This window comes from Oryctolagus cuniculus, chromosome 7 (genome assembly GCF_051225735.1).
Source record: "Oryctolagus cuniculus isolate XC-2025 breed Fujian yellow rabbit chromosome 7, ASM5122573v1, whole genome shotgun sequence".
Taxonomy (NCBI): domain Eukaryota; kingdom Metazoa; phylum Chordata; class Mammalia; order Lagomorpha; family Leporidae; genus Oryctolagus; species Oryctolagus cuniculus.
The window spans coordinates 149,872,271-149,888,780 of NC_142873.1; the positions used below are offsets into that span (position 1 = coordinate 149,872,271).

At 54.7% G+C, this 16,510-nt stretch overlaps 1 protein-coding gene across 1 annotated transcript; it reads right to left on the minus strand.

The window, feature by feature from the left end:
• Positions 1-253: 253 nt before the first annotated feature.
• LOC100349163 (proproteinase E) lies at positions 254-7,605 on the minus strand. Its single transcript, XM_002715997.3, has 8 exons — positions 7,548-7,605; positions 5,463-5,545; positions 3,859-3,956; positions 3,597-3,731; positions 2,094-2,230; positions 1,691-1,833; positions 979-1,131; positions 254-341 (listed from the first exon to the last, which is right to left on the minus strand). The coding sequence occupies exons 1-8, from the start codon at positions 7,585-7,587 to the stop codon at positions 324-326; spliced, it is 807 nt and encodes a 268-aa protein (XP_002716043.1). The 5' UTR covers positions 7,588-7,605; the 3' UTR covers positions 254-323.
• Between the last annotated feature and the right edge of the window lie 8,905 nt (positions 7,606-16,510).

Below are 16,510 nucleotides of genomic sequence, written 5' to 3' on the forward strand. Positions count from 1 at the left end.
TGTGGGGCTCTACCCGAGGCTGACCTACTTGTCCCAATTTTCCTGGTTCTGTCTCAGTTTCCACATTGGAAGTCCAGGGCCTGAACCTCCAGCCCCAGGCACACCAAGGGGGTCAGTCTCCCCATCACACTCCTTCTCCCAGGCCTCATGCAGTCCTGGTCCTCCCAGGAGAGGGGGCTCTGGTCTCGTCTGCAAATCAGCTCTCAGGTTTAGGACCCGGCCGGGGGGAAGTCACTGACGGACACAGATCCACTCGGGACTTGAGAGAGCTCTTTATTCTTTACACAGGACGTGGGGTCAGCATGGACAGCCGGGCCTTGGTCCTAGTTGTTTGCGATGGTCTGGGAAAAGACAGAAGAGTGGAGTGAGGGTCACAGGTTCTGGAGTCCGTGGAACTGGGGCAGCTCCCAGCCCCACTCACTCTCCATGTGGCCCTGGGGGAGTGACTTGCCCTCTCTAATGGGAGTGGTGATCCCAGCACTCAGCCTGTGGGGTCCTGATTCAACCATAACCAAGGCCCCAGCCCAGTCCTGGTGCTCATCTACCCAGTCTATACGGTGCTCACTGCAGTCACCATGGACAACCCTGACCCTCTCTGACCAGCCGTCACCAGATGACACTAAGGGGCTCAGCTTCCCCTGGCTCTCACAGCCTTCACCATTATGGCTCACTTCCCATCTCCCCCAGCAGGGGGCGCCGTGGCCCTCTGTGCTCTGTGACAAGTAAGGACCCAACCAGAGCACACCCCTGAGAAGCCCTCCTGAGTCAGGAGGTGCAAACTCCACCCAGAGCCTGCGGATTCCTGGGGCCACACAGGGCAGAGCTAATCCCCTGCCCTCTGCCATGTCCCCAAGGCCCCTCCCCCCCTGCCCTCCCAGGACCCCTGCAGCTCCTCCCAGGATCTGCCCCTCCTCCCTGTGCCCCAGCCCCTCTCAGGACAGCCCCCGCCCTGCAGCCCTCAGGCTGCCCTGTCCTCACCTCCTGGATCCAGTCAATGAAGGCCGACACTCGGGTGAACACCGTGGGCTTCTTGAGGGCGTTGCAACCGAGGGAGGAGACGAAGCTGGCCACGCCGTGCACCTGCCAGGAGCCATCTGCTGCGGGGCAGTTGAGGGGTCCCCCGGAGTCACCCTGCAGCAGTCAGAGGGGGCAGGGCTGAACCGTGTCTGAGGGTCAGGAGTTGATCCTGAACTTGGGGACTGCAAACCACACCCTCAGTGTTGACCTCTGAGCCTCAGGGGCTCCTCTGAGCCGGGAGCAGGGTCTGTCCCACAGGAGCTGCTGGGCATGAGCTGGGACAGAGCTGACCTCAGCCCCACACCTGCAGAGAGGAAGCCCTGGGAGACGCCGGCTCCCACTGCCGGTGGCGCAGTCACTCATGGACGTGACGCTCACGCGCGCCTCTAACACAGGGGCTCAGGGTCCCTTCAGAACACAGCGTGGGTGACTTGGGATGTCCTGGTGCCAGTGCCCCGTGCTGTGCTGCTGGGGCCGCCTGAGCCCCAGGAGGGATGGCGGCCGCCCCAGGTCAGTTGAGCCAGGATCAGGGCTGTCTGCACGGCGCTGACCTCCCCCATGTCCTGTCTGGCCTGGAGTCTGACTGGCCAGCAGAAGAGACCCCTCCTCCGCCCCCTTGGGGATGGCTGGAGGACCTGGCCCTGTGCGCCTGGCGTGGTGGGAGCTGACTCACGTTGCAGCCAGAGACGATGTCCCCGCCGGCGCACACCATGGTCTCCTTCACGGTGAAGCCCCACCAGTCCCAGCGGGAGCAGTGTGCGTAGTCCACCACGGGCAGCAGCGCTTCCTGGAGCTTGTCTGGGAGTGGCCCGCCAGCTGTGGGGACAGAGAGCAATGAGCCAGTGGCCTGAGGAGCAGGACTAGGGGCCTGGATGTGGGGCATTGCAGGCACACATTGCATCCTGGCCTGACGGAGACCCTCCTTCCACTAATCCCACCATCCTGGTGCCTGTGCACCTCTGCATCCCTAGACCTAACCCTCAGGAGACCCCCTGAGGTGCTCAGAAGGAGAAAAGCCCAAAGACCATGCGCTCGCCGCCCCCAGGCCTTTCTACCATTCCCTGGTCAGCACGTACTGGAGAGACGGCCCCAGCCGCTAATGTAGCAGGGTGCTTCGTTGGGCAGGATGTCCCCCGCGGGAGGGAGCTGGGCCACCTGGACTTCAGGGGTCAGCTCCACGCTGCGCGACAGCTTGATGAGGGCGACATCATTGCTGCAGGGAGGGAAGAGTCACACGGAGCCTGGGCCTCCAACTGGACCAGGTCCACCCTGGGCCTCTTTCCTGGGTGTTCACCTCACAGGGACCCCCACTGCTCCTCTGCCCCCCTCAGATCCCCTCCTGCCCCTTCAGCCCATGCCCTCAGCCTTCAAATTATCCTCGATGGCCACCTGTGGTCCCACAGTCCAGTTGCATCAGAACACCCTGGAAGACGCATGAAACACAGTTTGGGGACAAGCCTTTGAGGCCATTTGCCACACTTGCATTTCATCTGGGAGTGCCAGGGTCTAGCTCCTCGCTCCACTTCCTACTCCAGCTTCCTGCTAATGCGCATCTTGGGGGCAGCAGGTGAAGGCTCGAGAGCTTGCGCTACTAACACGCACTTGGAAGGTCCAGGCACAGTCCCAGGATCCTGACTTTGGCCTGGCCCAGCCTTGGCGGTTGTGGGCACTTGGGGAGGGAACTAGCAGATGGAAGACTAGCAGATGGAAGATCTCTCTCTCTCTCTCTCTCTCTCTCTCCTTTCTGAATAAGTAAAATTTTTAAAACCACACAGGATTCTGGAGCTCACCCCAGGCTTTCTGAGGCTGTGGCCTGGCCGATGCCTGAAGGCTGATGTTCTAACAGGGCCCCAGGGGATGCTGATGCAGCTGCCCCTCAGACCACACCTTGGAAACCACTGCTCTACTTGCTATCAAGAAAGACATTTGCCTGGGTCTCCTGGTCTCTCTACAGCCCCAGAAGCCCTGCCAGGACGGGCTGTGTCTCCATCACTGACCTGCACGGTGGCCCCTCCCTCCTGCACTGTGGTTCCCAGGGTTCCGCCCCCTCCTGTGCTCCTCTCACAGAAAAGGCAGAGCCACCAGGACACACAGGTGAGTACCAGGTGAGGCTGAGCGGGGCCTCCCCGCCCATCACCACCTCCAGGAAGCCCTGCTGCAGGTCACCCTCTGACCAAGGGGAAACTGAGGCCCAGGTAGGGCCGTGACACCCAGGCCACTCAGGGAGTGACTGCCGGGGCCTGACTCTCTGCCCAGTGCTCCTCCTTCGTCCCCAGGGCGGGGAACCCAGCTGTGCCGATGGACCTGTGCTGACCACAGGAAACCTTGGACTTGGGGCAGGTGCCTGAGGGGTCCTGGGCTGCAGAGCCACGGAGCCCAGCAGCCGTGGGGGGGCTTCCTGCCTCTCCCTGGCCCTGCTATCCCCTCTGCAGGGAGGGAGGTTAGTGCTGAGGTTCAGTGTGTGGGGGCTGGGCCCGGGCTGCCCACCCTCCCCGCTGTCCCTGGAGTCCCCTAGATGCAGGTGGGGGTCACAGAGGGATGAGCACAGGAGCCCGGGCCCCGGCTGGGAGCTCACTCACCCGCAGGCCACACAATAGGAGTTCCATTTTGGGTGCACGAAGAGGTCCCCAGCATTGATGGGGATCACCTGCTCGGGTCCCTCTGTGACTGCCCGGTCGTACTCGCCCAACACCACCTGGTATGTCCGGGAGCTCCTGCCAGTGGACTGGACGTCATTTGGGCATCACTGCCAACCCCCCATAGCCACCCACTGGCCCGGGTGGCCTGGGTCCGGCACAGAGACAAAGACCGGGGCAGGGAGGGCTCAGCAGGGGAACTCACGAGATGCAGTGGCCGGCAGTCAGGACCCAGTCAGGGCTGATGAGGCTCCCGCCGCACGTGTGGTGGAAGGACCCATCCCTCTCATACTGCAGGGAGACCTGGGGGCCCGGGAAGAGTCTGAGAGGCCCAGGCGCACGGTGAGGACTACTGTGGAGGTTGTGCACTGCACGGCTTGAGAGGGAGCCATTCTGAGAAACAGTGGCCCTGCTGAGACCTGCAGCGCCCTGTGGTCGCCCCGAGGACTCCAGCGTTCTCTGCCCTCTGGGGCCTCCCCAAACCTTCGGTCTCCCGGGAGCCCCCAAGACCCTCTGGCCTCTCAGACCCCCGTTCTGCACCTCAGCCCTGCAGGCCTCTCGGGTCCCCTGGGGCTCCACTACCCTGAGCCCTCTCCTCCCTTCCCGTCTCCTGCACATGCAGGGTTTCCCGATCTCCCTGGAGACCAAGGGTGACAGCTATGGCCCCCGGCCCAGGGCGCCCATGGTCTGTGATGGACATAAGCGTTCACGCACGCAGGCCGCTCGCGCAGGACGGTCTCTGGCTGCTTTCCTGCTGCGATGGCGGGGCTGAGTCCCTGCTGGAGAAACCACATGGCCGACACGGCTGCAGCACCCGCTCTCTGCCCCCTCACAGAACACGCCTGCTGACCCTGCCCACGGAATGTTCTGGGCTATGGAGCGGTTCTCCTCTCTGCTGTCCACGGGGAACCACTGCCCCAGGTGGCTCTAGAACACTTGGAATGTGGCTGGCACTGAAGGACTGATAGTACAACATTATTTGATTTAATTAATTTGCACATCTCCGTGTGGCTATGGCAGCTCCGCTCCACAGCACAGCAAGCTTTGGGCTCGGTGCCGCCTCCTCGGCCCTGGTGAGACTCCCCACTCCTCCTGCTCCCGACCTTAGGGCCCTGTCCTGTGATCCGAGGCTCTGGAAATCACTGCCCCAGACTCCGCCTCCCTGACGCAGGGCCTGGCTTCCTCTCTCACTGCATCAACCCTTTGAGTGAAGCCTTCCCCGGCCCCAGTTTGAGCTTTTAAGTGCAAACAGCCCAGTGAAAGTTGCAGATGGAACAGGCAAAACCTCCATGTGAAGCAAACTGTCCCGAGGCTCCTGGCCCTGGGCAGCTGAAGTGGGGACAGGAAAGGAAGCTGTGGGGTCAGGATTGGAGGCCTTGCAATCAGAACTTAGTGTCCAGGGACCAGCACTGTGGCATAGCGGGTGGGGCTGCCCCCTGCAGCACTGGCATTCCCATATGGGTGCCGGTTCGAGTCCCGGCTGCTCCACTTCCCATCCAGCTCTCTGCTGTGGCCTGGGAAAGTAGTAGAAGATGGCCCAAGTCCTTGGACCCCTGCACCCACAGTGGGAGACCCAGAAGAAGCTCCTGGCTCCTGGATCGGCATAACTCTGGCCATTGCAACCATCTGGGGAGTAAACCAGTGGATGGAAGACTTTCTCTCTCTCTCTCTCTCTCTCTCTGCCTCTGCCTCTGCCTCTCTGTAACTCTGCCTTTAAGTAAAAATAAATAAATCTAAAAAAAAAAAAAAAAAAAGAACTCGGCGTCCAGCACCCAGTGTGGGAATCAGAGCCGCTGGCGCCGCTCTTACCTGCCAGGGCCAGCTGTAGGGGACTGCGTCCTCACCGTTGACCACGCGGCTAGAGGGGGGGGAAGGTTGGCCAGAGCCCGAGGCTGGAGAGGAGAGAGAGGAGAGGAGGGGCATCAGTCACCCAGGGTCCCCAGCAGGAAAGGGGGGCAGGTCCCAGCCCTGGCTCTGCCACAAACGGGCTGTGTGAGCCGTGCAAGCCCCTTTCCCTCTCTGACCCTCGGTAGCCGCCTATGAACAGTGAGCACTGGGACTACCGCAGGGCTTCCCGGAGCCCCAGGATGGAGATAAAAACGCAGCCTCCATCAATGGGAGCACTAAGAGGTTGACACTTAAAACACTGCCAGGGGTTTGGCATTGTGGGGTAGCAGTAAAACCACCGCTTGTGACGCCAGCGTTCTATATGGGCACCAGCTCGTGTCCCTGCTGCTCCACTTCTGATCTAACTCCCTGCTAACGGCCTGGAAAAGCAGCAGAAGAAAGCCCAAGTGTTTGGGCCCCATCACCCATACGGGAGACCCAGATGAAGCTCCCAGCCCCCTGGCTTCGGCCTAGCCCGGCTCCGGCCGTTGCAACCATTTGGAGAGTGAACCAGTGCTTGGAAGACCTCTCTCTCTCTCCCTCTCTCCCTCTCCCTCTCTCTCAGTAACTCTGAGTTTCAAAATAAATAAATATTTTTTTAAACTGTGCCTGCCCCCAGTAAGCCCTCTCACAGTGATGGCCACTCTCACAGAGGGTGGAGGCTTTGGGGTAGGCATTTGGTGCCATGGTCAAGATGTCCATTGAGACACACGCACCCCACATCTGATGCCTGGCTTGAGTTCCGGATTCACTCGCTATTCCAAATTACTGCCGAGGGGCACCCAAGAGGCAGCTGCTAACTCAAGTACCTGGGTCCACTGGCTCCTGGCTTCAGCCTGGCTGGTGCAGGCATTTGGGGAGTGAACCAGAGGATAGGAGATCTCTCTCTCTTTCTCTCTCTCTTTCTCTCTCTCCCTTTCAAATAAATAAAAAAAAAATCTTTTTTGTTAAAAAAAAAAAGAGTGGCAGCTTTGAAGAAAGACTGCCTAGGCTTGGAAATGCAGCGTGGTCCCTTGTTCCAGGATGAGCTGCTTCTCAGAGCATCAGTTTCCCCATCTGTGAAACAGGGACAATGACAGGACTGACATCATGGAGCGGTGAGAAGATTACGGATGTATTTAAGAAAGAAGTCTTGGGGTCCGCGCTGTGGCACAGTGGGTTAACACCCTGGCCTGAAGCGCCAGCATCCCATATGGGCGCTGATTTGAGACCCGGCTGCTCCACTTCTGATCTAGCTCTCTGCTATGGCCTGGGAAAGCAGTAGAAGATGGTCCAAGTCCTTGGGCCCCTGCACCCCTGCACCTGTGTGTGGAAGACCTGGAGGAGGCTCCTGGCTCCTGGCTTCAGATTGGCGCAGCTCTGGCCATTGCAGCCAATTGGGGAGTGAACCATCGGATGGAAGATTTCTCTCTCTCTTTCTCTCTCTCTCTCTCTCTCTCTCTCTGTGCTTCTCCTCTCTCTGTGTAACTCTGACTTTCAAATAAATAAATAAATCTTTTTAAAAAAGAAAAAAGAAAGAGTCTTAGCATTCTATCTACAATATAGAAAGCACTCAATGTTATCTGTTACCATGATTTGTCAGTCAAGGGAGACTACTCAAAGGAGGTGGGCCTGAGAGACCAGGACAAGGCTGGACCACAGGCTATGGAGCCGAGTGGGGGGAGCGCGAGAGGAGAATAGGAGCGTTCAGCAGGGAGTGGAAATCCCACCCCCACGCAGTCTGAGCACAGAGCCCGACTCTTCACCACCCGGCTGCGTTCACTGCCCCCACCAGGGACGCCGCCCCAGCCCTGGGTGCTGCTCCCAGCCCTCCTGAGCTGCTCCATCCCCTGCTCCCTCTCCCCCCTCCTCCCCAGCACCAAGCTGAAGCCCCCACTGCTGTGCCCCAGGTGTGAGCTGAGACCCCTCCTGTGGAGCAGGGGCTGGGACCCCGGGACCAGGGTGGGAGCAGATCTCAGGGCTCCTGGCCCAGGCAGCGCAGGGCACAGACGCGGGCTGCGTTCTTACCAAGGGCCACCAGCAGGAGGGCGCTCAGCAGCCGGAGCATCGCGAGTTTGGAGATTATGGGAGCCAGAGGGAGCCTGGGCTCTAATATAGGGCAAGCAGGCAGAGGGGGCTGGACTGGGCCCAGTCCCAGCACAGGTGGTGGAGCACCCAGTTTCCCACGGCCCAAGGCCACAGCTCCCAGCACTGCCAATGGCAGTAGCCAGGGTTCCCGACACCCTGCGGCTGCACAGGTGGCCCTGGCCGGACAACTGATAAGGGGAGCAGGATGGGAAGTTTGCATCAGAATGTTCCACGTCCTTCAGGAAAGAACTCAGACACTGAAACACTGAAGCCTGGACCTGGACCCAGACCTGGACTCCCGTCCTGCCCGTGCCGCCTCCTGGCTCGGAGCCCTTCCGTGCTCTGCGTCTCAGGTCTCCTGTCTCTAACGTGGGATCGACATTCACATCCCTCTCAAAAAAGAGGTCTCGTTGAGCACTCGCTCTGCAGATCAGCACTGCTCTGGGGCTGCAGCCGAGCACAGTGGGTGGTCCTGCAGCGTCAGTCTAGTCGGGGAATCAACGAGAAACCCACAGACATCAGCAAAGGCCGTGTCCAGTCGCGGAGACGGGGCCACACAGCTGAAGCGTGGGTGGCTGGGGTAGGAGTGGGAGCAGCTCATGTCAGGGGAGGCCAGGGAGAGTGACGTTTGGGCTGAGTGGGCCGTATGTTCCTAAAGGAAACCTAAAAGCCAGCTAAGGGAGGGGCGGTTGTTCGGCACAGTAGTCATGATGCCACTCGGGTGCCTAACCGCACCTTGAGAGGCAGCCGACGATGGCTCAACTGCTTAGGTCCATGTAGCCCACATAGGCGACTCATGTTCAGTTCTTTTTTAAAAAAAAATTATTTATTTATTTGAAAGCAGAGTTACAGAGAGGCAGAGGCAGAGAGAGAGAGAGGTCTTCCATCTGCTGGTTCACTCCCCAAATTGTCGCAATGGCGGGAGCTATGCCAATCCGAAGCCAGGAGCTTCTTCCGGGCTTCCCACACAGGTGCAGGGGCCCAAGCACTCAGGCCATCTTCTATTGCTTTCCCAGGCCACAGCAGAGAGCTGGATGGGAAGTGGAGCAGCCGGACTCAAACCAGCACCCATATGGGATGCCGGCACTACAAACAGTGGCCCTACCCACAGTGTCGGCCCCTCATATTGAGTTGTTGATTGCCAGTTTTGCCCTGGCTCAGTCCCAGCTATTGTGGTCGTTTAGGGGAATGAACCAGTGGGTGGAAGGTCTCTCTCTGTCTCTGTCCCTCTGCCTTTCAAATAAAATGAAAGTACATTTGCAAGAAATGCCAGCCAAGGCAAGGCCTGAGGGAACATACTTCACGTGGAAGGGATGGCAAGTACAAAGCTCTGGAGGCTAGAGTGGACTTGGCCTGTTTAAAGAAGGACGCCAGAGTGCTTGGAGCTTGGTAGTCCAAGAGGAGCATGGAGGGAGGGGAGGTCAAAACAGAGCTGAGTGGTGGAGCTGGACTCCCAGCCCCACTCCGCCATCATCTGTGAGCGTCTCTCGCACCAGTGCCCTAAAGGAGGTGGATGAGAATGTCCACAGAGGCCCTTTCTCAATCCTCAGAAGCAGGGACTTGGGGTGTCACAAGATGGCGGAGTAAGGAGGGCGCTTCCTGCTCTAGTCTAGGGGAAGATCGTTTTTAAAAAGTGGAGAGAATGCAATCTCAGGGAAGAGTTAGAGAGAAAACTCCACCCAAATTAGAGGGACACTGTGGACCTATGTGGAGAGTGGGGACGTGCACAGCTCAGGACCGAGCAGCCGAGAGCCTCAGCACCAGCTTTGGAGTGAGGTGAGACCAGACTGCAGAGCCCAGGCCACTGGTGATAAAGTTGCAGGAAGAGCCTGGCTGGAGTCCGGCTTGGAGCCCTGTGGGGGAACAGTGTACCTGCCGACCTAGAGGGAAAGAAAGGGCACGTTTCTCTCTCCCTGACCACTCACCAGCATCCTGTAACTAGCCAAGAGAGGGTGGGCCCCATTCTGTAACGCTGCGCCAGCTCCTGTCCAAACGGCCAGCAAGCAGCCAAGAGGAGAAGCCTGAGTCTGGCTGGGAGAACTGACAGGGGCCTGAGTCCTCGTGACTGTGGGAGCCTTGTGTGCTGGGACTGTGGAAACACTGTGGCTGCGTGGGAGGGTGCAGGGTGTGGCTGGGAAACTGGGCAGTCACTGTGGTGGCCCCACATGCTGGGGCTCCCTGGGTCATTGCTGTGGGATTCGTGCACACACCAAGGACTGCATGGATCCTTTATGTGGTTCTTGTGGCAGTGCAAATGAAGATTATATCCACTGGGGGTAGCAACCAGGCATTGGTCTCCTTTGAGGAAGTGAGCACAAGACTACACCAACAGAGCAGATTAATCCTCTTCTCTGATTAAAAGAGAGAGAGAGAGAGAGAAACTCCCCTCACCCTGGAGCACTACACAGAGCTCCTGGACCACACCCAGCACACACCTGTGGGTATTCAATGAAAGAACGGACACTCCACTAAACCACAGAGGCATAGTCCAAAGATAAAAGCTATCATGGGGGAAAAACAACAACAAATTTCTCTGCAAATGCCTAATAATAATCAAGAACCAAGAATGAGGAAGACAACGTGATGCCCCCACAAAGAACACAACACTTCAATACTAGAATGTGAAGATGAAGAGATTGAAGAAATGCCAGAAACAGAATTCAAAAAATTGATCATTGGATTACTTAGAAGTAATCAGAAACAAATCCATGACCTAAAGAAATCTACATATGACATGAATGAAAAATTTTCCCATGAAATTGAGATTTTAAAGTGATATCAAAACAAGATATTGGAAGTGAAGAATTCAATAGAACAAATAAAAAGTGCAGTGGAAAGCCTTAACAGCAGACTCGGTGAGGCAGAAGAAAGAATATCCGAGTTAGAAGACAAATCTCTGGAAATTTTACAGTCAGAGAGGAAGAAGAAATTAAGAAACAGTATTGGAGGTCTATGGGATATATCAAATGACCTTAGGAGTTCCTGAAGGTGTGGAAAGAGAATGGATTAGAAGGCCTTTTTAGGGAGATAATTGCAGAAAACTTCCCTAATTTGGAGAAAGAAAGGGATATCCAAGTACAGGAAGCACATAGAACTCCTCATAGACACGACCAGAAAAGATCTTCACCATGACACACGGTAGTCAAACTCTCCACAGTAAAACATAAAGGGAAGATTCTAAAATGTGCACAAGAAAATGCCAGATTACAATCAGAGGATTTCCAATGAGACTCACAGCTGACTTCTCATCAGAACCCCTACAGGCTGGGAGAGAATGGTGAGATGTATTCTAAGTCTTACAAGAAAAAACCATCAACCCAGAATACTGCACCCTGCAGTGCTCTCATTTATGAACCAATCCCTGGAGCAAGCACAGTCTCTTCAACAAATGGTGCTGAGAAAACCGGATCTCCACATGCAGAGTATGAAGCAAGACCCCTACCCTACACCTTACACAAAAATCCACTCAATGTAGATTAAAGACCAAAATCTATAACCCAATACCATCAAATTATTAGACAGCATTGGGGAAACATGGTAAGACATTGGCACAGGCAAAGACTTCTTGGAAAAGACCCCAGAGCACAGACAATCAAAGCCAAAATTGACAAATGGGATTACATCAAGCTGAGAAGCTTCTGCACTGCGAAAGAAACAGCAAAGTGAAGAGGCAACGGACAGAACGGGAGAAATTATTTCCAAACTATGCAACTGGTAAAAGATTAATAGCCAGGATATATAAAGAGATCAAGACAGCTAACGCCAGGGCTCAATAGGCTAATCCTCCGCCTGCGGCGCTGGCACCCCAGGTTCTAGTCCTGGTTGGGGCGCCAGATTCTGTCCCAGTTGTTCCTCTTCCTGTCCAGCTCTCTGCTGTGGCCAGGGAGTGCAGTGGAGGATGGCCCAAGTGCTTGGGCCTTGCACCCCATGGGAGACCAGGATAAGCACCTGGCTCCTGCCTTCAGATCAGCGCCATGTGCCAACCACGGCCTGCCAGCCGCTCTGTGGTGGCCATTGGAGGGTGAACCAATGGAAAAGGAAGACCTTTCTCTCTGTCTCTCTCTCTCTCACTGTCCATTCTGCCTGTCAAAAAAATAAAAAATAAAAATAAAAAGAGATTAAGAAACTCCACAAAAAAAACCAAAACAAACAACCCAGTAAAGAAATGGTCCTAAACAGACATTTTTCAAAAGAAGAAATCCAATGGGCAACAGACACATGAAAAAATGCTCAGGATCACCAGCCATCAGGGAAATGCCAATCAACACCACAATCAAGTTACCTCACCTCAGTTAGAGTGGCTCACACACAGAAATCAACAAACAACAAATGCTGGCAAAGTCCCCTAATCCACTGTTGCTGGGAGTGTAAAACTGGTACAGCCACTGTGGAAGACAGTATGGAGATACCTCAGACATCTGACTATAGACCTACTGTATGGTCCAGCCATCCCACTCCTTGGGGTTTACCCAAGGGAAATGAAATCAGCACATGAAAGAGTTATCTGTACCCCCATGTTTATTGCAGCTCAATTCTCAATAGCTAAGATGTGGAATCAACCCAAATGTCCATCAACTGAAGGCCAGATAAAGAAATGATGGGATGTATACCATGGAATACTACACAGTGGTTAAAAAAAATGAAATCCGGTCATTTGTGACAAAATGGATGAAACTGGAAAACATCATACTTAGTGAAATAAGTCAGTCCCAAAAGGACAAATACCGTATGTTCTCCATAATCTGTAATTACTAATAGAGCACCTAAAAGGTAATCTATAGAAGTGAAATTGACTTCGAGATGCAATGGCTTTGAACAGCCCCTGTCTCAACCGTTGAGGAACAGTGTTTTTTAATACTATTTCTTGAGCTCTTTACTTAGTATAGAGTTAATTATATGTGTATAAAGTTAATTGAAAATAGATCTTAGTGAAAAACAAGAATGGGAATAGGAGAGGGAGGAGGAAGAGGGGAGGGAGTGAGGGTGGGAGGGCGAGTACAGTGGGAAGAATCACTGTGTTCCTGAAGTTGTACTTATGAAATGCACAAAGTTTGTATTCCTTACAGAAAAAGGTTCTGGGACAAAAATAAAAGCAGGGACCTAGGTGCCACCCAAATATCCACCTGGTGAATGGATGCGTTGCTCCGCTGGGCATTCTTTTCTGCAAAATTTATTTTATGTATTTATTTAAAGGCAGAGGGGCAGAGGCAGAGAGAGAGAGAGAGAGATATTTTCCATCTGCTGTCTCACTCCCCAAATGGCTGCAAAGGCCAGAGCTGAGCCAATCCAAAGCCAGCAGCCAGGAGCTTCTTCCAGGTCTCCCACATGGATGCAGGGGCCTAAGGACTTGGGCCATCTTCTACTGCCTTCCCAGGTGCATTAGCAGTGAGCTGGACCAGAAATGGAGCATCCAGGTCTCGAACCAGTCCATATGGGATGCTGGCACCGCAGGCGGCAGCTTTACCCGCTACGCCACAGCGCCGGCCCCTGGACATTCTTGTGTCAGAGAGGAATCAGCAAAGGGTGACTCACAGTGCCGTGCCACATGTAGACTTCCTGGGACCATGACAAAGGAGAAAGATACTGAGTTCCAGAAGACTGTATGCAGTCCATAGCCTTTAAAAAAAATGGAGCTGTTTATTTGAAAGACAGACACGGACAGACGCACAGACACAGAGAAAGATCTTCCATGTGGTGGTTCACTCCCCAAGTGCCTGCAACAGCAGAAGCTGAGCCAGGCTGGAGCCTGGAGCCTGGAGCCTAGAACTGGGTCCCCCATGTGGGTGGCAAGGACCACAGTACTTGAGCCATCATCTGTTGCCTCCCAGAGTGTGGGTTAGAGAAATCGGAAGTGAAACTGGACTAAACCCAGGTACTCTGACACAGGCACAGGTGTCCACGAGGCATCTTAACTACTGCACCAAATGCCTGTAATTTGAGAAGCAGAGATCAAGAGACAGAGAAAGCGAGTGAGAGAGAGAGCACTCCCATCCACTGATCACTCTCCAAATGCTTACAAAGCTGAGGCTAGGCTAGGGCTGGACCCAGGAGCCAGCGGTCCCATCCAGGTCTCTCACATAAGTGGCAGGAATCCAATTACTTGAGCCATCACTGTTGCCTCCAAGGGCTGCGTTGGTCAGAATCCATGGTCAGGAACAGGAGCTGAAAACCCAGTCCAGGCGTGATGATGTCTTACCCACTAGGTTAAATACCCCCTCTTATAATATCCTTTTTACAGAATTAAATACTTCTGAAATGGTAAGGTGATCCTTTCAAGGACTACAAAGGTGCGGCTGGCACTATACAAAAAGTGAGGCAAAGGCCTGATAGACATTAGGACCCTGGATGCCATTGTCTCAAGACTGGGACAGGGGTCAGGGGACAGAATAGATGTCGCTGGAGGTTCCGGCTTTGATTGGCTTTATTGAAGATTAATTGACTTGTGAGAATCCCAACAGTTTTCAATTAAAAACTTAAATGAGTTTTAAAATTTAGGGAGTCTTTGCAAACGCATGCAGCCTGACCCCGCCATCAGAATTATGATACAGACGCTCCCTCTACTCAAGTGACTCTCCCTCCTGCCCCGTCACACCTGGTCCCTGGCACACGGCCATCTGCTTTTTGACAGTGCTACTGCACAAATAATCAGGCCCTGGCTGCTCGCCCCTGGACAGCCAATTCACCAGGGACAGGAGCGGGGAAGAAGAAAGAGTTCATTTCAAGAAGCCGGAAGTCTTGGGGCAAGAGTGACTTTCAGATCCTAAATGTGCTCTTTCCCTTCCAACAAGTTGGCGTCAGGGTCTTTGAAGGGTTGGGGTAGCTGTAGGTGGAGGTTGCAAAAGCAAGGAGCCTTGGGGCCAGCACTGTGGTGTAGTGGGCTAACCCTCCCTATGGGATGCGGCGCCGGCATCCCATATACGCACTGGTTTGAGTCCCAGCTGCTCCAGTCCAGCCCTGGGAAAGTAGTGGAAGACGATCCAAGTCCTTGGGCCTCTGCACTCACGTGGGAGACCCGGAAGAAGCTCCTGGCTCTTGGCTTCAGATTGGCCCAGCTCTGGCCGTTGTGGTCATTTGGGGAGTGAGCCAGCAGATGGAAGACTTCGCTCTCTGTTTGTAACTCTACCTCTCGAAGAAATAAATAAAATCTTAAAAAAAAAAAAAAGGCCGGCACCACGGCTCAATAGACTAATCCTCCGCCTGCAGTGCTGGCACCCCGGGTTCTAGTCCCGGTTGCTCCTCTTCCAGGCCAGCTCTCAGCTCTCAGCGCATAAGCTGCAGCGGCCATTGAAGGGTGAACCAAGGGCAAAAGGAAGACCTTTCTCTCCGCCTCTCTCTCTCTCACTGTCCACTCTGTGTGTCAAAAAATTTTTTTTAAAAAAAGGGAGCCAGATTTAAGGTTCTGATGATGGTCTGGGTAGAGACAGCTTGGTAATGGAGGTGGAGCTCAGCTGTCTGCAACTGATGACTGTGTGGGGAGGCAGAAAGAGAACCAGCAGGTGGACAAATAGGGGAAAGAGTGGGTCCCGAGATACGTAGGGAACAGTCCTGTGCCCAAGGATTACTAGAAGAAACAGTTTCTGACAGGTGCTAACGACAGTACTGAAAATCTCCCCGATCCTAACTAACAGCGGCCGTGAGTAGACTAAGCGATACCATTTCAAATGCTGGTGATGACAGCAGCTCATGGAATGAAGATTGTCATTCACCCAATTCTGCTTCCTGAAATCCAGATTTAAAGAGAGAGTGCTTGCAGGGTGGCATCATGGCCCAGCAGTTAAGCCACCGCTTGCCTTGCCGGCATCTCATGTTAGAGCGCCAGCTCTGGATCGGCTACTACACGTTCACTCCAGCTCCCTGCTAATGTACCTGGAGAGGCAGCAGAAGATGGCCCAAGGACTTGTGCCCTGCCACACGTGGGAGGGACAGATGGAGACCCAGGCTCTGGCACCAGCCTGGCCCAGCCCTGACCATGCTGGCCATGTGGGGAGTCCACCAGCAGATGGAAGATCTCTCGATCTCTCTCTCTCTCTCTGTCTCTCTCTCTATCTCTATCTCTATCTCTCCCTCTCACTCTGTCACTCTGGCTTTCAAATAAAATTTTTAAAAATATGTTTAAAATAGAGATCACTGACAAATTGAAAGAGAGAGATGAGGGCCAGACCCCAGAAGTGCCCCTGTGCAGGTCAGAGTGATGTGAGGTTGGATCTTTCTTCTTGTTTAAATTTTGATTCATTTATTTTATTTTTATTTGAATGACAGAGACATGGACAGAGAGAATAACAGGCAGAGCTGGGCCAAGCCAAAGTCAGGAGCTGGGAACTCCATCCGGGTCCCGCACATGGGTGATAGGGACCCAGGCATTGGAACTACCACCTGCGGTCTCCTGAGGTGCACGTTAGCCGGAAGCTGGACTCAGAAGACCCTGAGCTCCAACCAGGCACTCAGATACGAGATGCAAGCATCCCAGACGGCATCGTCACCATGCGCCGACCGCCCACGCTCGGTCTCTATTCGAAGCATAAGGAGGAACCCTGGGTTTCAGGCCGTGGAAGGGGACATGGGGTGAGGAAGCAGAGAAGGAGCCGGAGTCTCACTGATGTTTTCCAAGACTCTTGTGCTGGGTGCTGCAGAGGGGATGGAGGGGTGATGGGGGAAGGGGAGCAGCTGAGTTTGGCCACCTGGGCAAAGCCTGGGTCTATGTGGGATGGGGGAGGGAGGGGCGTGGCCTGGGACGTGGTGGAGGTGGACTTGCAGAGCCAGGTGGGTCAGAGTGGATCTGCAGCCGGAACAACACGTGCGGCTGTCCCTGCGCCGTGGGAAGTGGGCACCTGGCCTGAATGCAGTGAGGGTGATTCTGATGGATTCGTAGATCAGACTCGGCTCCTCCCTGGCTGCTGCTGGGG

Excerpts from the sequence above, each read along its gene's own strand:
- LOC100349163 (XM_002715997.3), bottom strand. The coding sequence starts at position 7,587 with ATGCTCCGGCTGCTGAGCGCCCTCCTGCTGGTGGCCCTTG. Across the intron at positions 2,231-3,596 it reads TCCTATTGTGTGGCCTGCGG|CAATGATGTCGCCCTCATCA; the intron begins GTGAGTGAGCTC and ends CCCTCCCTGCAG. Across the intron at positions 1,834-2,093 it reads CGGCTGGGGCCGTCTCTCCA|CTGGCGGGCCACTCCCAGAC; the intron begins GTACGTGCTGAC and ends CTGTCCCCACAG.